Below are 21,421 nucleotides of genomic sequence, written 5' to 3'. Positions count from 1 at the left end.
ATGTTTCCCTCAGTGCGGCGGAGGGGAGCCAGGCCTTAGCCTGCCTTCCTCAGAGGTGTGCGCACCACAGGCAAGAGTTGGGGAGTAAATGCCCCAAAGCTGATGCCCAACCCTGGTTCCTACCAATCCTTGCAAATATCTCCCATGTGTACTTCTTTGTCTTTTCTTTTCTTTTTTTTTTTTTTTCAGGGATGGTGGTGGTGGTGCTGGGAACTTAACCTAGTGCCTGGCAGCATTTCTAAAGGCCACCTCTGACCTAAAACCCTTCAAGCCCCCGCTGAGCTCAGGGTGGTCCTATAGAAGGCCTTCAGCCCCATTATGGAACTCATGTCCACCCTGGCAACCCTCCCGGGGTGCTGCCCTTGCTATGCCTGCCATGCCCGACTCCTAGACATGCTGTTCCTCCCTGACACATCCTTCCTCCACACTCTGCAGCCTGGGCTCTCTGGCCCCACTGAGGAGCCACTACAAAAGCTAGCAGAATGGAAGGTGGCACTCAGAGGAGTCACAGAGAGGACTGTGTGCAGACACATTTGGGATTCATGTCGTTCCCAGCAACCAGACGGCATTTTTGACAAACATGAAGTTTTCTTTCCACCTAAGGTATACTAGATCGTACTTTCTCTATTTCTTGGTATTGTTAAGAAGTATGGTGAGGATTTTGGGATACATATTTACTTTTAGTTTTAAAAAACCTCCCTCTACAAATGATTCCCCACACTGAGGGCCACAAGTCACACTGGCTGACTGGTGCTTTCCATCCTCACGTAGATGCACCTCGGGGAGCCCAAGGCACACCTTCTGCTTCTGCCACCTCGACGATGCAGCAACCAGTGAGTCCACCTGAGCTGTTTTTTCCAGCTTCGATGGCTAAAGTCAGAAGAAGTCTTTCCTCCTGGTTGTGCAGGAGGGAGGGTCTTCGAGACCCCACAAGGGGACTGAGCTCCTGCATAGTCCTGTTGAATGGTGCGCACTGCTGATCCAGGTCACCATACCTGGCACACCCGGATCACCTCCTTCAAGGCCTTCAGCCCTTCGACACTCTTGTCCTTCACGGCCATGGCCAGGAGAACCGCTCTGTTTCCAGCTTCTTGAGACACGAAGGCTACCAGGTTCTTTGCAAAGACATGGATGAGAGGCTGGAGGAGAGAAGGCAGAAACCACCATGACTGCAGGAAACCTTGCTTTCCTTGGTGCCTGCATTAAACGTCCCACCTTAACTTGCTTCCCACACCGCCATTAAATCACTCGGTTAGCTCCATGAAGCAGTGATTCAGAGCTCAAAGAGACTCCACACTGCAGGCATAAACCACCTGTTAAAGAGGCACCATCAAACTTATTTCCCTGGTGTCTTCTGCGTCCCTGTCTTTCTACATATCTCTACCCTGGAAGGACTCATGAAAGGCAGGCCGGAAGAGGAGAGCCTGTCACGGCTCAGCAGAGAGCCACTCATTAACACAATGGATCACGACAGATTCAGAAGGAGGAGGCCTGTGATACAGAATCACCCTCCACACAGTCTTACAGATGAGATGCTGCCTAGCCAGCAAAAGCTGTGGCAAGGGCTCCCGGGTGCCCTAAGACCCTCAGAGGTGTGGGGAATGCTGTCGCTGTGGGCGTGCTGAGTACCAGATGCTCCACATCTTTCCTACAGTGCACAGCCAGGTGAGAGGGCACTCCTCCACCCCGGGGTCCCTTCCAGACCACTTTACCTCGTCCTGCCCGAGGAGGACTCTCGTGGTGAGCACCGGCTTGCTGATGTCGCTGGCCACGTTGCTGGGCTCCAGGGACACCAGAGTGCCCATCTTCCCGAACTGGGTCACCACCACCAGAATGTGGCTGCTGAAGGCTGTGCAGACCACCTGAGTGGGGACCCCGCACACCACCTCCGCCTTGTGTTTCGACACCACCAACGGGCTGCTTTCCATAGCCCCCCCTCTCCGCGGAGGCTTTGGTTTAAACAGGGAAAGGAGTCGGCCCAGCAGTGTCCGCACAGTCAGGGTCCCAAACTCTGAGCCAGCGGCTTTGGCGCGGGGGCTCCGGCCGCTCAATTGGAAGCAGGCGTCCGTCCGCGCGGCACCTGCCCGGGCTTTCCGGCGCACTGTGCACCCACACTCGGGTCCCCAGCCGCCGGCCCCGCTGCCACTCAGGGCTCGGCCCGAACCCCCAAACGCAGCGGCGTCTACCAGGGGATTCTAAGGAGACGAACCACGAGCTCACTCACCCGCTAGGCCGGAAGTGGCTCTGCCTGCCCCCGCCGGAAGTGTAGGCCGTGGCTTCCGGTCGCGGCCGCGAGGCTCTGGGTCCGTGGGGCTCCGGTCCGCCCCCCAGCGCCGGGGTTCCGCGCCGCCAGAGGGCTGGGCTAGCGGACCCGCCCGCACCTTCTAGGGCGCGCTGGGGCTCGGGCCTCCCGGTCTTTGGGACCTTGGAAACTGAACCCTGTGGGGCGAGCTGGGAGCCCGGCGCGGCCCGAATGGTGGGCAGGGGTCTCAGCTACAGTGGCGAACTCTATTTTCTCTGGCACGGGGCGGGGGGGCGGGCACCGAGCAAAGGCTCGGCACACTGCGACCGTCCAGTCTCCGCACCTGCTGGGCGATCCGCTCGTGACCCAGGCGCTCCGGCCACCTGGAGACCCTTACCCTGGGCCGACTGTCCCTCCGCCGACTGCGGGTCACCGCCGCACACCTCTCCCCAGCTCGCTGTCCAAGATCCCGGTCCACCTATGAACCCTAGGCAGCCCCAGGCCCTGGCGGCCCCCTCCCTCTTGTTGCAGTAATTCACTTGCAGGTCAGCATGGGAAAAGAAAGAAGAAGAAGAAGCAGAGCGAGCGAAGCAGCAGCAGAAAAAAAAAGTCCTTTATTGTGTACAAGCAATCTTTTTATAGTATTGTGAACAAAGAAGGCAGCCTTCCAGCATCAATAAACCAGGTCTTTCAGCTAATTAAACATAGCATACAGAAGTTTTACTTTCTAATCAGAAGTGACCCGCTTCTCATGGCTAACTATTCTCAGCCCGGAGTATGTTGAGCTCTGCTCTTTGTTAAGAACAGATAATAAAATTTTTCTTAGCGCCCTCCTAACCCACTTGGCAGAACATCCCATTTGTAGGCAAGTCCTCTCAGGACAGCAGACACCTTGTTTTCAAGCATGTCCGATGTTACCTATCTATACCTTGACAGAATATCCCGTTTGCAGGCAGACTCCATCAAGGACAGTAATAGTAACACAGTCACATCTGATTCTCTACACCTCTCCTCCTGGTTTAAAAACCCCCTTATCCAATGTCAATCAGGTACCAGAAACTTCCAAACTGCTTCTTCCAAACTGCTTCCTCGGTGGAGTAAAATAAAAGGCATGCCTACTAAACATGATCAAAATAGACAGAAATCAAGAGGAAATTCATGTTTTGAGCCTCCTTGCCGTCGACACACAAACGCAAAGATTACAGTTTCATGGTGCTGATCCTCAAGAAGCAGGAAACATCAATTTCTCAGCAAAGGCTTTTTGTCAGTTCTAAATTTAAACACACATCCACCCACCCACCCCCACCACACACACCCCCAAAGCAAATTGCCAGTGTGTGGCTTCACCACGTGAAATCTTCAAAAGAGGCACTGATTTTTATTCACCTATTTGTGTATTCTCTCTCTCTCTCTCTCTCTCTCTGAGGCACAGAGACTTGAGAAATCTGACTCTCACACAGACAAGAACCTCTGAAATAAACTTATCGCCTTGGATGTTGGAGTACAAGGTGCACTACATTTTGATGACACTTTTAAGCAAACCTTAAAAGGAATGGTCATTTGCCTGCTTTGGGTCTAGATATGTGATAAAGAGGGAGTATGAAGGAACACAGGTAAAGGTTGATCTAGGGCAGACCGCAGCTTCTGGTCCTGGAAGGTTGGTGTGTGTGGTCGAGGGGACTTTCTGGTGGCCTAAATGGATGTGTGGGCAGAACTTCTACAGTTAGGAGAATGGAAGAGGGTCTCATTACCCGCTGTTGATTGTTCTCCAGTGCAAGGGGGTAATTGCACTGGAAAGAAGAATTCTTTAAATAAATTCATCTTAAATGGAAATCAAATAGTCATAGCGTCAATAGTGGGATGGGAGTTTAATTAAGAGGTTATCTTTGAAAAATGAAGAAAAATTTCCCCCATCTCATGAATTTGTCTTATATTCAGTAAATTTTAGGTTATGAATGAATTTATGAGTTAATTTGTAGAAACAACAAAGAATCAAGTGTTGATTTGGTTGGGTCATATTTTTCCCCAACAAATCGTATGATAGCTCCCATAAAGAGGCTTGGCTTATTGAAAATTTGCAAGGGTGCCATCAATTTTCCCAAGAGCCTCTTTTAATCATTTGATATTCAAATAGTTTCTTGTTGAAGTGCCATCCAGTCCTGAGCCTTGGCAGGTTCCTCATTCCCAGGCGTTTGCCTGTCTAGCTTCGCCAGGCCTTCCCATGCTTGCCAAAAGCTTTGGGCGCCCATCTGAGCATTCCCAACCTTCCATTCACGGGCTTCCTTACATCTTGCATCTCTGGAAAGATTCACACTTGACCTTGGCTTTCACAGTCCAGCCGCAGCTTTCTGGTCCTATCAGCACCAACGGGGGAGGGTGCAAGAGTTACATGGGGAGGGAGGTTTGAGTGGACATCAATACACAAAAGGCCAAATCATTATCGAGAAACATTTTTGTGTTATGATGATTTTTGATCCTTCTGTCACTCCATCACTGCACGGATTCAGATGGACAGATCTTCAGATGGTGAGACCTCCCTGGAGAAAACTCTAAGCAGCAAGGACCACTTTGGCCCTAACTATCATTTTGGGTGTTTGTCTTGTACACCGAGCCACACCCCAGCCCTGTTTTGGATTTTATTTAGAGACAGGGTCTCCCTGAGTTGCTTGGCGCCTTACTTTGAACTCATGATCCTCCTGCCTCAGCTTCCTGAGCCACTGTTACAGGCATGCAACACTGTGCCCAGCCTCCCCATTCTTAAATTTAGAAAATTCTGTGCTATATACCAATTGAGAAGCAGTGTGAGCACAGCAATCGGGACTCAAAGGGACCTGCTCTTTGTTGCTCTTGACCCATATGGCCAGAACCAGAAGTCACTGTCTCCTAGCTTCTGGGAGGATGACCTTCAGACTCTACCCAAGCAATGGTCTTGTGCACGAGATCTTCCCTCTACTTTTTTTTTGTGAGATGTGATAACAGGTAGAACCATTTTATTTAAATAAATGATAATCATTCTCATTCTTGCTTCTCTCAGCCAGTCTTTTAAGAGGAGCTGCTAGAAGAAGCCAGGTGCAGCCCGAGTGAGACATTAGATACAGCTATTTTATTATATTTAGATTATGGATATTTTGGACTGAATGAGGGAGGATGTGTGTGCCCATTAAGATTCTTTCAAGGGTGGGTGACAGATGCCTGTGAGGATCCACTCTCCTGCAGGGAACAGAAGGGCTCTCAGGTGAAGAGACCCAGAGACGCACAGGGTCCCCTGGTGTGTCTGCACTGGGCTGGCTTCATTTATTCCCAGATGGGCCGGCTCCCTTGTGACGGTGCCATCGCCACGGGCCCAGGTCACACCTCAGCAGCTTTTCTTGCCCAGTATTTCCAGTGACAATCCTAGGACAGACCCTCTATTGACCAACCTGGGTCTCTTGCCTGTCCCTAAACCAACCACTTTTTTAAAAAAAATTAATTAATTAATGTAAAAGTAATCTCTCCTGCGTTTGGGAGCTAAAAAAAAAAAATGTTTCCCAATGATGCAGGTCAAAGACGAAATCATCACAGGAATTCCACAATCTTTTCAACTCCTATTCTTTTCCTCTGCTGAAAACGGCCAATCTGTTTTCTGCTCTGTGGATGTGTCCCTCTAGACATTTCACACAGATGAAGTCACAGGCTATGTGGCCTCTTGCATCTGGCTGCTTCCTGGAACAGCACATTTCTGAGGTCTTACACGGTGTGCCTCCTTCCTTTTGGAGAAACCCCTTCTTGCCAGATGCTTGGGCGAGTTAAACAGCATTATTACATTTACAAAAGGGCCTCCTTAGGGCTTGGGGTGTGGAGAGGAGCATCTTGGCTTCTTTCCCTTCTGGGTCACAGGAATCCACTGTGGTAGCACCTGTGCAGAGGCACCTGGTAATCAATGATTCTGAACCTCTGCTTCTCCAGGCTCTTGCAAGAAGCAGAAAGACTAGAGATGGCAACATATCCAGTTCACCCACCTCCCTAATTCCCCTCGACAGGATTGAAAATGTCAAAAAAGCCTCAAGGTCACGGTCCTAGTGACCATAGGCTGACCTCACACCAGTCTGTGGGTCCGTCCATCTTCATGCGAGTGACCCTGCAGCTGCAGATGACAGATGTCAGGCCCTGGGCTCCAGCTCCCACGCGGGTCTCCCCAGTGCCCTTCCTTGCCTTGCCTCTAGCTGTGTGTGACTTACTCTTGTGGCTTTGCTGTGCACACTTGCTGGGCAGTGTGCCCTGCACACAAAGGCCGCAAAGACTCTTGAGAATCACAGTGCACACACGTACAGAGCCGCTCCACCCAACAGAAACCACCTTTTGCAGCATCCGCTTATCTGAAAAACAATATGATGCACAATTGATTTTTTTCAAACTATGATAATCAAAATTGGGGGCTAGGCAGAATATAAGGAAGATAGTGATAGTTGAGGTTTTGGGAGGCTAAAAGATTAAAAGCAATCAATTTGAAATTACATGTATTTTATTACAAAAGCAAAGCTCAGGGTTGTCTAGGTGAATTTCAAAATTTTTCCTATGGGAAATGAATGAACATCAGCAAAACCAAATCCAGGCTGGGCACGGGGGCTCTCACCTGTCATCCCAGTGGCTCGGGAGGCTGAGGCAGGAGGATTGTGAGTTCAAAGCCAGCCTCGGCAAAAGCAAGGCGCTAAGCAACTCAGTGAGACCCTGTCTCTAAATAAAATACAAAATAGGACTGGGGATGTGGCTCAGTGGTTGAGTGGCCCCAGGTTCATTCTCCATATCCAGCCCCCCCCCCAAAAAAAAAATCCAGGGCTGGGGTTGTGGCTCAGCAGTAGAGCAGTTGCCCAGGATGTATGAGGCACTGAGTTTGATTCTCAGCACCACATAAAAATAAATAAATAAATCAAATAAAGATATTGTGTCTACCTTAAATTAAAAATATTTTTTAAAAGTCCAGTTTATAAGAAGGATCCGGGAAGAGGTTCATTCAGAAAGGGAGCCGTGGAAGACAGTAGGGTCCTGAGCTGCCTCAGTACAGGATTCCCAGGGAGGCCAGCCTCCCGTATGGACATGAGGAGACTGTTAGGCACAGTCTCTGCTCAGCCGGGGCAGGACCCAGCAATGACCTGACATTTGGAGTTTTGCTGTTGTTTGGTACCAAGGATTGAACCCAGGGGTGCTTGACCACTGAGCCACATCCTTAGTCCCTGTTTTCATCTTTTATTTAGAGACTGGGCCTCACTAAGTTGCTTACGGCCTTGGTAAGTCTTTGAGGCTAGCCTTGAACTTGTGATCCTCCTGCCTCAGCCTCCCGATTCCCTGGGATTACAGGCCTGTGCCATCACACCCAGCCTGACCTTTGGAGTTTTGTGTCCACCTGACCTGAGTAGTTTCATTTAACACGACAGAGTGAGCACAAAGAAAATCACTGTTGTTGTGCCCAACTCCCTCGGGCACAGAATGGAGGAGAGTTTAGCCTTTTGCCTTATTTTCTGCCCCACTAGCCAAGCTTGGTTATCACAGTTTTTCTTTCCTATGGTGAAGCTTCCTGCCCTCATTACAGATATTGAAAACGGCCGCCTCACATCTTGCACTATTTGCTCAGTGCTTTAAGAAATGAAACCTTAATCCATGTACAATTACTGAAAGCCTTTATTTCAATATTTTAAGAAGTTATTTCCCCTGACAAATAAGCCGCCTTGTCCAGCCCCACAACAAAGCCCAGGGGTCTAGATGGAGACCGGTTATTGCCTGCGTGTCTCCTCTTCCAGGAGAGAGCAGAGCGCCAAGGTGCTGTGAGTCACCAGAGGCATCTGTGGAACTGGATGGAATTAGATAAGACCTGCAAACACCATTTGGCTCAGGTGACGGCCTGGGGGTGGAGACGAGGAAGGCAGAGGTGGCGGGGTGGAGCCCGGAGCTGACTGACAACTGGAAGGATTCTCTTCACGTCTCTGGGCCTCTATTTTCTCATATGTAAAATGGGCACATGGGCCAGGTGCCTCCGGGTCTGTGCTACTGAGGTGCTGCTCTCCGCTCTTACAAATGGCTATTCTGGCATGGGAACAGGGCTGAGGAGGAGAGGCAGCCCCGTACGCCTGCCCCAGGGGAGTTGGAGATGGACACAGAGCTGATTTTGTCTAGGACGGTGGGGTGGGGGATTGCCAGGTGGCTGTGCCTTTCCCAAGGCCCTGACCGTGTCTCTGGGAATGTGCCTGAGCAACATGGAGGCTCCGGAGGTAGATTGGGCTCAGCACAGGGCTGTATGACTACAGAAATTTCCAGGGAGTCCACAGTCTTCCTGGGAGAGAAGGTGGGAGCCCTGCTGGTGAAGGAATTGAGCCCTGGGTGGTTGTACAGGGAAAGGACTTGGGAACATGCACTTCTGTGTTTGGGATGTTGGATTCAAAGAGTCTGGAAGATTCTTCTAAATTCAAATGTTTATCGTTCTGCAAGTTAAGGCAGAACAGAAAACCTCAACGAAATTCTGCCCTATGCTACTGTAAAGACCAGTACCGCCAGGCATGATGGCGCACACCTGGAATCTCAGCAACTTGGGAGGCTGAGACAGGAGGATCACAAGTTCGAGGCCAGCCTGGGCAACTTAGTGAGATCTTGCCTCAAATATTAAAAAGAATAAAAATAAATAAATAAAAAGGGCCAGGGGTGTAGCTCAGTGATAGAACCTCCCTGGTTCAATCACATCGCCAGTACAGAAAAAAAAAAAAAAAGTTCAAAAACAAATGTAAGATGAATCCCACACCAAACGGACAATGCTAAGTCTGGCAGGAATGCAGAAGAGCTGGAACACCCCCATATTGCTGGTAAAGTGTTGGAAAGCAGTTTAGCAATTTCTTGGAGTTCAACATGCAGCTGTCCTATCAACGGAGCAACCCCATTCCTAGGTGATCTCTCCAAGAGAAGAGACGAAAATTTATGTTCACACACACACCTGTGCACCAGTGTTTAGAGTGGCTTTTTTCACAGAGGCCCGAAGCCAACACCACCCAATACGAAAAGATGGACAGGTCAGTATCCATTCTGACTTGAAGGCTGAATCCCTGCTGCCTTCAACAATGTGGCTGGGTCTCAGAAACAGTGGAAAAACCAGGTGCTGTGGCACGTGCCTGGAATCCCACAGCTCAGGAGGCTGAGGCAGGAGGATTGTGAGTTCAAAGCCACCCTCAGCTATGGGGAGGTGCTGAGCAACTTAGACAGACCCTGTCTCTAAATAAAATACAAGATAGGCTGGGGATGGGACTCAGTGGTCATGTGCCTCTGAGTTCAATCCCTGGTAACCCCCCCCCCCCGCCACACACACACAAAAAAAGAAACAGATGACATTCAGGAACAGGCAGAGTTCTAGGATCAGAAAACAGATGGGTATTTGGAGAGGTGGTTGGGGCAGGTCTGACTACAAATGGGTGGGATGGGGAGCTTTTGGGGAGATGGGATTTCTGTATCTTGATGGCGGGGGTCACGTGACTATGCATTTCTATACTGTTAGTTGCAGGCGAATTTTAGGTTATGAAAATCAGAGTGAATACAAAAGCTAACAATGGCAAGTGGAATCGATAGAAGATTCCACCTCCAACCCAGAGCAGGCCCTCATTTTAAGAGAAGTCCCATCATACCCATCAAGATGGTCACTGTTAAAAACAACAACACCAACAATTCTAGGCAGGGTATTGTGGAACATGCCTGTGATCCCAGTGACTCAGGAGGCTGAGGCAGGAGGATCACAAGTTCAAGGCCAGCCTCATTGACTTAGAGAGGCCCTGTGCAACTTAGCAAGACCGGGTCACAAAATAAAAAATAAAAAGGGCTAGGGGTGTGGCTCGGTGGTTCAGCACACTTAGGTTCAACCCCCAGGACCAAACAAACACACAAACAAAAAACAACAAGTGTCGGTGAGGATGTGGGGCCACTGGGACGCTGTGGGTGCCGCTGGGGATGTCAAAGCTGCTGTGTGAATGGTGTGGTGTGTCTGGAAAGCTAGACACACGAGCATCACGTGAAACAGCAGTGGGCGTGTATCCAAAAGAATGGAGAGCAGGCCTCAAAGGGACATTTGCACACCCATGGGCAGAGTGGCCACGTTCACAACCGCAGCACATGGCAGGGCACGTGGCAGAACAAAGTCACTGTACCTCCTGAGCCAGGGAGCAAAAAGAGAGAGAGGAAGGGAACAGGGTCCCACAGTCATAGAAGACACACCCCCAATGACCTCAGCCCTCCCACCAGGCCCCGCCTCCTCAAGTTCCACCATCCCCCATGACGCTACCCTGGAATCCATGCCTTTCATGCACGTCTCTAGGGAACATTCCAGATGTAAACTGTGGTAGTTGTTGTTAGAGTAGTTAATTTGCTCATGCCATATGAGATCTCAGGACACCGTGTGAGCTCAGATTCCTTCTAGACCTAGAAATCCTCAACTTCAACACTTCAGTGCACTTAGGTCTGATTTCTACTGCCTGGTCCTGTGTTTCCCCACTGAGGACTTCCTCTGAAAGTTCCAAAGTCATATCCACCCTCCCATCCATCCATCCGTGCACCTATCTGCCCATTCATCCATCCACTTACCCATCCATTCATCCACTCATCCATCTACCCGTTCCTCTATCTACCATATATCTAACCACTCATCCATCCAATATCTACTCATCCATCCATCTATCCATCCATCCATCCATGCACCAATCCACCCATTCATCCATCCACTCATCCATCCATCTATCCATCCATCACCCACTCACCCATCCATCCATGCATCCATTCATCCATCCATCCATTCATTTACCCATTCACCCATCCACTCATCCATCCATCTATCCATCCAATATCTACTCATCCATCCATCTATCCATCCATCCATGCATGCACCCATCCACCCATTCATCCATCCACTCATCCATCCATCTACCCATCCATCCACCCACTCACCATCCATCCATCCATCCACTCATCCATCCATCTATCATCCATCCACCCACTCACTCATCCATCCATGCACCCATCCATCCACCCACTCACCCATCCATCATGCACCCATCCACCCATTCATCCATCCACTTACCCATCCATTCATCCACTCATCCATCTATCTGTTCATCCATTCATCCAACTACCATATATGTATCCACTCATCCACCCATTCATCCACTCACCCATCCATCTATCCATCCACCCATCCATCCACCTAACCATACACCCACCTGCCCATTCATTTGCCTGTCCACCTACTCACCCATCTACCCATCCATCCATGAGAGAGATTTTTACTTGGCTGTTCACTCAATGAGCATTTCCTGTCAGGAGCTGATGTGAGTCCTGCCTCCTGGTCACCACCTCACTGCAGAGATCAGAAAGATGAGCCATTAGCTGCAGGTCCAGGCAGTGTTAGGCAAACACAGGAACCACCCACTCCCAGTGGATGGGATGGGCAGTGATTCCCCAGGGAGTGGACAGGAGGAGGAGACAGCTGTGAGCAGGGGCGAGGAGCGCCTGTGAGCTCAGAAACCCCACAAAGACAGGGCGTCGTGCCTGGTGGACAAGGCTGTGGTGACGCCACCTCACAGAGGCCATTTGGGGTGCGTTGGGAGTGGACACGGGTAAGCCTTCCAGGTTCCATGTTCACCCGTCTTTGTATCATTTGAATTTTTATGGACAATGTATTTCATTTTATAATCAATAAAGAAATAATAAAGAAAAAAAATACTTGCAGGGGTTGCAGCCAGGGAACCTGGGGACACACCCACAGGCCCCTGGTGAATTGGGGGAGGGGATGGAGTGGTCTGGGCAGGGTGGGACAGGGGAGTTGCAGGGTCTCCTCCCTGGCCCCAGGGAGGCCAGGTAGAGAGACTGCATTACCAGAGATTACCTCTGGGGGGCAGCAGAGGCTGCAGAACGCTCAGGCCATGCTGAGCAGATTGGCTTCCTGCTGGGAAGTGGGGGGGACCCCCTCTCCTGGGGAGGAGGGGAATCCTCCTCCTTCCCCCAGGTCAGCGCCCACACACACTGACTCAGCTGCCCACCAGGAAATTCTGTGTCTTCCCAGAAGGCCAGGAGCGGTTCTCTCTTTCTCTTATCTGGTTGGTGTTTCTCTCTCTCTCTCCCCCACCCCCATCCTGCCATCCAAAGACAAAACACTTTGTCCTTCGAGGGTGCTGGCATCTGTATTTTATGTCCCTGACACCTGTTGAGCCCATCAAGTCATGCATGGCAGAAGCTGCCTTGAGATGCAGGCTAGCTCAGGGTCATCTGGAGAGAGGGCCAGGTACCTGCAGAAACAGGATTCCTATAGACAACAGGATGAGCACCCGCACCCCAGGAAGTGTAAGCTGGAATGAAGGACCAGGACCACGAGGGAAACCACACGTGCTAACCACACGGGCACTGTTATTAGGCCTCAGTCTTAGCCTTGACCTTCCTGGTAGACCTAGAGAAAAGGGAAACAAGATGAATCATGCAGGTGCCTATCCCTGTGCCTGGACAAAGAATTTACCAGCTGCTCAGAGAGAGGGAGACCTTCTAAGCCCCTCACAGCCTTGCTGATTCCTTCCAGGGCCTCCTGGAGAGGGCGCTGAGAGGTCAGGGCAGTGCCCAGACACTGCTGCACGCCCTCAGCAGGCACATCCAGGGACGCAGGACCCAGAACTGCAGGAAGGAGGTGGCAGTGGAGGGGCAGGGCCTGTCCCACCCAGGGCTACACCTAGGATGCTTAAGGAACCTGGATTTTGGCCAGACTTCTTGTTGTTTGTTTTTTTAACTTAAAAAAATAATAATAATAATTAGAAGGCCGGGCGCAGTGTGCATGCCTGTAATCCCAGCAGCTTGGGAGACTGAGGCAGGAGGGTCGAGAGTTCAAAGCCAGCCTCAGCAAAAGAGAGGCACTAAGCAACTCAGGGAGACCCCGTCTCTAAATAAAATACAAAAATAGGGCTGGGGATGGGGTTCAGTGGTCACATGCCCCTGAGTTTAATCCCTGGTACCCACTCCCCCCCAAAATTGGAGGAATAACTTATACACAGTGAAAGACAGTCTTGGGGCCGGGGAGTATACATCTGATTTGGCAAACACACACAATTGCCTAAGAGTGATCAAAATGAAGCTGGGCGCGGTGGCTCACACCTGTCATCCCAGTGGCTCAGGAGGCTGAGGCAGGAGGATCATGAGTTCAAAGCCAGCCTCAGCAACTTAGTGAGACCCTAAACAACTCAGCAAGACCCTGTCTCTAAATAAAATACAAAAAAAAAAAAGGGCTGGGGGTGTGGCTCAGTGGTTAAGTGCCCCAAGTTCAATCCCTGGTACCCAAATGATGATGATGATACTAATAAGGATGATACTACTACTAATAATAAATTTTAAAAATCAAGACAGGGGGTGGCGTCATCTTTCCCAAATTCCTTCACACCCCTCTGCAGTCAGTGCACCCCACCCACCCCAGCCTCTGCAACCCTGTCATGTTCTCTGTCCGTATCACTCTGCCTTTTCTAGGTGTCCTACAGATGGACTTGCTTTGGACCAGGGTGAGCTGCAAGTGCCCAGCTCCAGGCAGCCTCGGGTGGCCCGGCCTCATCACACAGGGCGCACAACATCCCCGGTTCTGAGCTCTGCATCCCCGGTTCTGAGCTCTGTGTTTCGGTTTTGCTTTGCTCTGGCTTTCAGTCTAGCCTCCTGGGCCCAGGGCCAAGGTGGGGACCGTCCCTGCAGGCCCACAACACCCATGCTGGGCTCTGCTGCTTGTCCAGTGACCAGCGAGGCCCGGATTGGAGGCTAGTCTGCCTCCCGCCACACCCTCTGCCTCTCTGTATCTTCTGGTTGCCATCGTCCCATGGGCCATCACATCCATCACTCTGTCTTCCGCCTCCCTGCTAGAGATGGATTCCCTTGGGAATTAATGGCTGTCGCGTTTCCGCTGTCCCTTCATCAAAGGCAGCCATTTATCAGTTGACATTTTCAGGGACCTTCCTCCCATCCCTGGATTATTTTGGGGGTGGTTCCTAAGGAAACTGACAAAGTGACATGCCCCGTGCGAAGCGCCCGGTTGTGCCCCTGGACGCACTCTTGGGCTCTGCTTGGTGCAGCTTTACGCAAGAGGCGCAGGTGACACCTGTGACATTGGGACCCCAAGCCTCGCAGGGGCAGCTCCCAGCTGTGCCACGTCTGTGTGTGAGGCTTTTCACGTGGGCTGTGCCCTCCTGTGGCTCAGGGGGGATGAGGCGGGAGCCCCTGGTCGTGGCCCTGACCCCTGGCACATGGATTGACTTTGAATCTCTTCTGTCACTTCTGCTGGGAGCATTGCCTGGTCCCCATCTCAGGGGGCGGACACACGATCTCATCTAAGGTCCTCTTCAACCCTCCTGGGTGTCCCCCCTTTCTCTTGGGAGACCTAAGGCACACCCGTGGCCCCACCTTGTCCTGCGGGGTCTGGTGCAGGTGGGCAGGACGGCGGTGCTCAGGTAGGGGCCATCTAGGAGCCTGGCTCCTTGGAAATCAGGTTTGGCTCCCCCCATCTCAGTCCCCGCCACCTCCTCTCCCTCCCGGCAGCTTCCGTCCATCCTGTCTGGCTTCCCTCTGCAGCCCCCAGGGGCTGTGGCCCGTGAAAGGCCACACTCCGGGAGCGGAGGGGCCCGGAGCCAGGGAAAAAGAACGCCGGGGCTTTGACTTAAACTCGTTAAACCCAATGAACCTTCCCGCAGAATGAGCCCAGTCTGCGCCGGGCCTTTTAATCTCGTTCGGGCCTCGGGATAATTTGTTTAGCTGGGCTGATCAGTGGAAGGTTAATTCAATTGGACTTGGGTTATTTATTTGTGCCCGGATTTGCTAAGTGTCATTGGAGGTCCATGAGGTCTTTATTATGGGGGCGAGATGGCTTCATTAGGGTGGCACTGGGACCCTCCTCCTGGCTTGGCCCGCTCCAAGCCCTGGGGGTGGGGGACTGGGAAGCAGAGAGCAGGATGATGCCTGTTCCTGACGCAGCCTGGCATGGGGGAGCGCCAGGCACGGTCCTGAGCCAGCTCCCTCCAGCCGGTCGGTGTGGACAGACTGGAGTTCTGCCTGATCCTCGGAGCCAGGCGAGCGCCCGCGATCCCAGGATCCTCTGTGACTTGTGCACGTGGATACTGAGGTCGCAGAGAGGGCACGCACAGTCACCCAGGCTGCCAGAGCTGCCATCCCTCCCTGGGCGGCTGCGGGTGATGGATGGCGATGGACGCCCTGGACGGGGGGACTTCGCAGTCTGCCCCAGGGGCTTCCTGTTCTCAGCCCCGAATCCTCCCACCCAGGCGTGGTGGATGGGGGCGCTCCGTCCCTGTGATGTGTGTCGGGGGTCCTCAGGCTGCTCGGCAGCCCCCACCTACCCCAGACACACATGGCCGGTGCCGTTGAAGCAGGAGGAACCCAATCCTAGGAGCAGATGCCCCGTCTGGAGCCTGTTGAGACCCGCGTCAAGGGAGCTGAGCGTGGGTGGCAGGGCTCCCAGGAGTGCCCCGGATGAGGGGCAGACAAGCGCTTGGGTTCATCACCGTCTCTCCACTGTGGGAACCCAGAGCAAGGCAAGGTGGGAAAGGGGCGCCCATCCCACCCACATCCCTCCACCTCGCATGGCGTCCCCTTCTATCCTTCCAGGAGAAAATCCGTTCCACAGCCCAGAGCAGAGGACCCCCGCCCCCGCTGCCCCGAGGGCTATGTTTCCCACATGATTACTACGGATTCTAAGAGCCCAAGGGACCTTGGACATCTAGGTCCATCCTTCTGTGGAACTGTGAAGAATCTGAGGCTCAGAGAGGGGCAGCAATGTCTCCAAGGTACAACGGTACATTGCAGAGACAGGACCCCTCAGCCAAGCACTACATCTGCATCAACACCTCAAGAGTATGCCCAAAGGGGGGCTATCATGACCCCTTTTCATATGAAAGGAAAGGAATGGAGACTCAGAGAGGTTAGGTGCCTTGTCTAGGGCCACACAGCTGCTTTGTGGTAGAACAGCAGTGTCTGCTACCCTCAGCCCCTTCCTCTCTGTGAAGGGCAGCTTGGGTGGACACTGGGCTGGTTAACACCATCTTCCCTGGACTGGGCTTCCCAGAAGTGGATCCTGAGAGAAGGCTCTCAGGAAATGCAGAGGGACGTCGGTGAGTACCTGAGTCAGGGTCCCCCGGAGAAGCAGGACCAGCACACCAAAGGAGATGGAGTGAGAGGAACTGGCTCCTGGTGAGTGGCACCTGGGGCGCCTACAAGCTGGACACCCCGGAAGCCGGTGGCGACACCCAGCTGCAGGCCTGGGGACCAGGAGCAGGGGAAGGTGAGATGGGACCCCCAGGTCATCAGGAAAAGACGTGAACCCCCACTTCCTCTGCCCTTTGCTCTGTTCTGGCCAGCCAGGGGTTGCAGGCTGCCGTCCACCCCGGGAGGACACTCTGCTCCCCTGAGCCCTCCGACCTGAACGGTGGTGTCATGGGAGACAGGACCTCAGCCGCGCCCCCTCGGCCCAGTCAAGTGGACACACAGAATCGACCGTCCTGGAGTGAGGTGGAGAAGCAAGACTGCACACCCCGGCTGTGTCCCCATGGGTCACAACTGCAGCTCGCCCTGGGGGACACATGCCCACGGGGTCCCCAAGGGAGACGGCGTGGGGGCTCCTACATCAGCTCTGTGGTGCTGGGGCAGTGTCCCTGTCCCTGACCCAGGCCTCTCCGTCCTCATGACGTCCCCCGGTCCTTGCTCACAGGAGGAGGCAGTGAGATCTGGAGTCTCCATGGGCTGAGAGCAGAGCTCTGTTCCCTGGTCCCCTCCAGCTGGCCAGGGGCCTCGCCTGGGCTCCCTGCATCCCACCTCGGCTGCCTGAGGCTTGCTGGTGGCTTGATGGGACCCCCTAGGCTAGGAGCACAGGCATGCTTCTCAGTCCCAGGGGACAGTTCCTTTGAGTGTCATCGTCACTGGCTAAGGGCTTCCTGGATGGCTGGAGCAACAGCACTTCTGGGTGTGGCCTGTAAGGATGGTTCTGGAAGAGATCAGCTTTTTTTTTTTTTTTTTTGGTACCAGGGATTGAACTCAGGGGCACTCGACCACTGAGCCACCTCCCCAGCCCTATTCTGTATTTTATCTAGAGACAGGGTCTCACTGAGTTGCTTAGGGTCTCTGCTGAGGCTGGCTTTGAACTCGCGATCCTCCTGCCTCAGCCTCCTGAGCTGTTGGGATGGCAGGTGTGTGCCTCCGTGCCCACAAGATCAGCCTTGGAACTGGGGGTGGAGTAGGGAAGAGTCTCCCTTCTGTGGGCAGCACCATCCCGTCCACAGAGGGTGGGACAGAACAAGAAAGCTGGAGGAGGTGTGAATTCTCTTTGTTCCTTGAGCTGTCCCCTCCTGCCCTGGGGACACCAGTGCATCAGGTTCTTGGGCCTTCGTGCCTTGGCGGGTCTGGTACTTACCCCCGCTGCTGCCCACTTACTTCTCAGGCTTTGGGATGTGGACGGAACCACCTCCCTGTTCCCAGTGCCTACTGCAGGTGCGGGGGCTTCTCGGCCTCCGTAGTTTCCTGAGCCCAGATCTCTGTCTCCCTGGCCCTCCCTGCACACCCACGTCCAGGGGCTTCTGTTTCTCTGGAGAATCCAGACTCATACCCTGGCCTCACTGAGAGCCCAGGACCACACTTGAGGCACATGCAAATGTCACCTGGCAGTGCTGAGGTCCCAGGCTGTCCCTGTGTGGGGAAACTTGGGGAGGGCCAGGGTGGAGCGTTTCTGGGAGGACCAAGCAGAAGGGCCCAGGTGGGAGTCTGGGTCAGCTGCGTTGGGGTCAGCTGCACTCCTGCTCCATGGTTGACATTCAGGTGACACCAATGCCATAAGGGCTGGCCAGCGACCACTCACCAGCAGGCTCCAGCATGGTCCAAGGGGCTGGGCCCCCGCTGTCCTCACAGGGCCTCTGCTGTGGCTGCTGGATGGCTTCTTCCCACCGTCCTGTCTTGGCCCACACAGAAGTCACAGGGCTGCCTGAAGGCCTGGGGACCCAGGCCCTGGAGCGTGAGCCCCACCCAGGCCCCCTCTACCTTCAGACCAGGAGGCGGGGCTCGCAGAGGAAAGTGTGAGGGGTACAGGGAGGACCGTGGTGGCCACAGAGCCCTGGTGGTCTGTGTCCAACAGTGCTGGGCCCATGGCCTCGCAGCCACAGTGGGCGGTGGGTGGGGGCGGAAACCCGACGGCAGACCCAGGAAACAGGCTCCGATGCCCCTGGGCTTGCTGTGTGGATGCGGGGATTCCTGGGAGCCACATACGCATCTTGTGACAAGGCACAAGTGGCCAAGATGTTCTGTCTCCAGTCGTCCCCTGTGGGTGTCCTGCAAGGGTCCCTGCGGGGTCTGATGTCATGGAGCACTTCCTGTCCTGCCCCCACCCCCCGTCTGTCCCCTGAGCCTCCCACACCTGCCCTCCCTGGGGGGCCCCCACGTCCCCCACCCCACGCCGGCCCGCACTTTCCTGGCAGTCAGCCAGAACCCGACTCCCCCAAGACTCCGCTCATCAGATATCCTCTTCCTCATCACCATAATCTCCCATTTGTAGGCTCCGCTGCACCTGGTTCTCAGCAATCTGCTAACTCTCTCCAACTCACAGGACTCAAGCGCCCCCGTCCCCCGCCTCCGTGACTCTGGGGAGGGGGCAGGTGGGTGTGGAGAGGGAGCCGTCCCTGACTGCCAGTGTGCACGGGGAGGGACGAGGGGTCCAGGCTCCCCAACCGAATCCATGGAGCCACTCACCGGAGAGCCTTAGGACAGGGGCCACGTTCTCAGCCCCAGGGAAGGCAGGGGTCACCCATCTGTGTCCCTCTGTCCGTCTTTCCTGGCCTGGGGAACAGCCAGGCTCAGAGACGTTCCTCCAGAGAAGAAAGCACCCGGCATCCGGCACCTCCCAGGTTTCTGCAAACCTTAGCGACACTCACCACTGAACCCTGAATCTTCACACACCCTCTGGGCCCCATTTGGCCCCCCCAAAACTGGGGCTCAGAGAGGGCAGGTGGTGTGGGCCCAGCTCCCTGGACAACGGGGAGGGGTGGTGGCAGGTGGGGGCCCAGGTCTCTGGGATTCAGCGTCATTTGGAAGCTGTGTGGCACGGAGTGACAAAGTCGAGTCCAGGGTGGGACTGCAGGGATCGGCTGCAGGTTCAGAGGACAGGAAGGCGACTTCACTGGGATTGGAGTGCGGTGGAAGCAGGGATGGCCTCCCTGGCAGGGGACACAGCACAGGCAAAGGCAGGGGGCAGGGATACTTGGGGAAATGGCCCCGTGTCACTGAGTCCAAGAAGGGAGCAGAGGCCTAAGGCTGGCAGGGGGTGAGTTATTGCAGCTGACGGCCTCTGGCCCGGGGGCAGGGCTTGGCCCTCGGTAGAGGCCCTGCGGGGAGCTTGGCACGATGCCAGGAGATGTTCACAGAGGTGCTGAAGCCAAGGACAGAGAAAGGACCCTCAGGAAATCGGGAGAGAAGCTGGACCTCCCCCAGCAAGGTGTCCTGGGACCTTGGGACCTGTCCACATCGGCAGGAGCCCCAGAGCCAAGAAGCCCCTCTGCTGATTTCCCCAAGGCTCCTGCCTTTCTGAGATGGTCCCGAGGCCACCAGAAGGTACAAGGATGCTACTCTGCCTGCCTGTCCCCCTCTGTCCTTCCTCTCCCGCCCTCTTCCATCCCTCCCTCCCCCCCAGGGCTCCTTGCCTGCCCAGGACAGCCAGGGAGCCGCACTGAGTTTAGAGGCACAGGCTAGAAGGCCCTGCCTCCTCGGGCCTCTGCTCAGGAGGAGAGTGAGAGAACACACCGGAAACTCAGCCCGTGATCATGTGTGCAGCAGCAGGGAGGGCACTGGGGACCCATGGGGGAGGGGCCAGGATGGCTGTGGGGAGGGGACGAGCTGGAGTGCAGCAGGCTCTGGGCCTAGAGCAGATGCTAAGCCCGCCTGGGTGGAGGCTGGGAAGGTGGAGGCTGGGAAGGTGGAGGCAGCCCGGGGCTCCAGGTTCCCACCACCACCATGAAGCAAGCACATAGGGCAGTCTGGGTGGGCGGGATTCAGAGCAAGTGCCCCCTTCCCCACTCGGCCCCTCCCCCAGCCCTTTCTATAGGGCAGGGACCAGCCCATGCAAAAGAAAGTTCTGGAAAGTCGGGGGAAGGAGGGCCAAAGAGAAAGGTAAGTCCCCCCTCCCCCAATTATTCTGTATGCCCTCAGGCAATTCTGGCCGCTCCAGGGGGGCGGCCCTGGTCTCCCCAGCAGCACTTAGGGAGGGGTGTTATTAACCCCCTCTGCAGAGGACAGCTTCCTGGGAGAAGGAACCGTTCCTCTGTAAGAGACCTTGCGCACATGGCCTCACCATTCATTAAACTCCCCAGTCTCTCCCTGGCTCACAGCTGAACACCCCCTGCAGCAGCCCGGGAAAAGTGGCCCTGTTTGTCTGCAGTGCCAACTTGTCCCTAGTCGGCGTCCTGGGTGTTGGGAGAGTGGGGACAGTTTACAATGCAGAGTGACAGAGGCCAGATATGTGGGAAGATGAAGCAGTGGCCTCGGATAATGGGATCCAGAGTGCTCCAGCCCCAGGCCCCATCCCCGGGACTCAGCTGTGAGAGGGAACATGTCCCACAAAGGGAGCAAGGGACAATCACCCTCATTAGCTTCCTGGGACTCACATCCTGGAAGTCTCTCCCATGTGGAAGGTGACCCAGAGAGGCCCCAGTGAGGGACAAGCCCCTGTCCTCTGTCTGAGGTCTTGCATCATGCACCCAGGGGTCCACCACTCAGCCCATGGCTCCACAGTGTCCTGTGTGTGCATGCTCTGTGACAAGTACTGGTTGCGTTCCTGGGTCCCCCCAGGGATTGAGAGATGCTATGCCTGGCTCCATGGAGTTCACATGCAGATGGACAGGAAACAGAAAGCTCTGATTATTCAATGAGCCCATTTCAGATGGCCATGAACATCACACAGGTACCGATGCAGAGACAGGCAGCGGTGCAGCAGGAACTGGGTTGAGACCTTAATGACAAGAAGCAGTCAGGCAGGTGAGGCTGAGAACCAGCATTCATGGCAGAGGGATCAGCATATGCAAAGGCCCTGTGGCAGAAATTTGGTGAGCATTGAGGGCAAAGAGGGCAGGAGATGAGATCCTGCTGCAGTTGTAACAAAGTAGCACACACAGGGCAGCTTAA

General features: G+C 54.2%; 1 protein-coding gene across 1 annotated transcript; it reads right to left on the bottom strand.

The window, feature by feature from the left end:
- Positions 1–625: 625 nt before the first annotated feature.
- Psmg3 (proteasome assembly chaperone 3) lies at positions 626–2,245 on the bottom strand. Its single transcript, XM_026405709.2, has 2 exons — positions 1,713–2,245; positions 626–1,139 (listed from the first exon to the last, which is right to left on the bottom strand). The coding sequence occupies exons 1-2, from the start codon at positions 1,926–1,928 to the stop codon at positions 987–989; spliced, it is 369 nt and encodes a 122-aa protein (XP_026261494.1). The 5' UTR covers positions 1,929–2,245; the 3' UTR covers positions 626–986.
- Positions 2,246–21,421: the final 19,176 nt, after the last annotated feature.

The sequence above is a fragment of the Urocitellus parryii genome, chromosome 9, assembly GCF_045843805.1.
Source record: "Urocitellus parryii isolate mUroPar1 chromosome 9, mUroPar1.hap1, whole genome shotgun sequence".
Taxonomy (NCBI): Eukaryota; Metazoa; Chordata; class Mammalia; order Rodentia; family Sciuridae; genus Urocitellus; species Urocitellus parryii.
This window is presented reverse-complemented; position numbering and strand designations above follow the sequence as displayed.

Bases quoted from the DNA above. Each gene is read 5' to 3' on its own strand.
- Psmg3 (XM_026405709.2), bottom strand. From the start codon at position 1,928: ATGGAAAGCAGCCCGTTGGTGGTGTCGAAACACAAGGCGGAGGTGGTG. The intron at 1,140-1,712 runs GTAAAGTGGTCT...TCTCTCCTCCAG, and splicing joins TCCTCCTCGGGCAGGACGAG to CCTCTCATCCATGTCTTTGC.